We start from the raw sequence: 1,048 nt of genomic DNA, 5'->3' as shown, positions 1-1,048 counted from the left end.
GGCACATAAAAGACACCATTTCGAGCGTGGCCGTTTTCGTGCGGGTGACACGTAAAAGCACCCACTACACTCTCTGAGTGGTTGGCGTTAGGAAGGGCATCCAGCTGTAGAAACTCTGCCAAATCAGACTGGAGCCTGGTGTTGCCATCCGGTTTCACCAGTCCTCAGTCAAATCGTCCAACCCATGCTAGCATGGAAAGCGGACGTTAAACGATGATGATGATGATGATGATGATGAATGAGGGCAGAAATAAAAGCCTGATTTTTATAACTATACTAGTCTGTAATGTAATATCTAAAACAAAATTTTATCTTACCAGTTCATTTGTTCGTTTCCAGAATACTCCTAAGACAAATATGGCACACACTGGAGGAGCTAAATAGCTGGTTACTGACTGGATATAGTTGAACATCTGGGGAACATTCTGTACAATTGGGATCCAAACTATACTTACAGCTGCTAGGAAAAGTACAGCGACTCTGCAGAGAAATGACAAACAAGGAAGAAGCAAAATGAAGATAAAGAAATCCAATTAACTAAATGCAATTAAATGATCATAACTAATATGATTTTCATTGGTTTTTTTTGTTCAATAATTACTTCCTGTTTCAAAACAAGAGGTAAATAATTACCTCTTGTTTCATGTTGTACAAGAAATTAAGGTGTCACAACAAAATAGTTATTAGCCAACTGATACTTGAGATGGAGAATGTAATTCTGTTGACTGTTGTCATGGATCTCTTAATTGTTTTAAACGTAGTTTTAGTGAGTAACTGGTTTAGATGATGGCTACAATGGTACAATTATAGCTAAGCAAGTGAATGCAGGATGCTGGCATAGCTGCATGGTAAGAAGTTTGTATCCCAACTATATGGCTCCAGGTTGTGTTCCACTGCATGGCACATTGGGCAAGTGCCTTCTACTATAATCTCAGGCCAATCAAAGCCCTTGTAAGTGGATTTTGGTAGATAGAAACTAAAGGAAATCCATTGTATATCTATCTATCTATCTATATGCATGTGTATATTTATATATATATATATATAT

The 1,048-nt window shown here is 37.5% G+C and overlaps 1 protein-coding gene across 1 annotated transcript in view; it reads right to left on the bottom strand.

The window, feature by feature from the left end:
* The window catches only part of LOC106870460 (sodium/glucose cotransporter 4), a 96,758-nt gene that overhangs the window by 11,266 nt on the left and 84,444 nt on the right, over positions 1–1,048 (bottom strand). The window contains exon 11 of the mRNA XM_014916561.2: positions 318–480. Coding sequence (XP_014772047.1) covers positions 318–480 — 163 coding nt within the window. The remainder of the gene's footprint in view (positions 1–317; positions 481–1,048) is intronic.

This window comes from Octopus bimaculoides, chromosome 16, assembly GCF_001194135.2.
Source record: "Octopus bimaculoides isolate UCB-OBI-ISO-001 chromosome 16, ASM119413v2, whole genome shotgun sequence".
In the NCBI taxonomy this organism is placed as follows: Eukaryota; Metazoa; Mollusca; class Cephalopoda; order Octopoda; family Octopodidae; genus Octopus; species Octopus bimaculoides.
The sequence above is the reverse complement of the archived record's forward strand: the minus strand, read 5'-3'. Positions and strand labels throughout refer to the sequence as shown.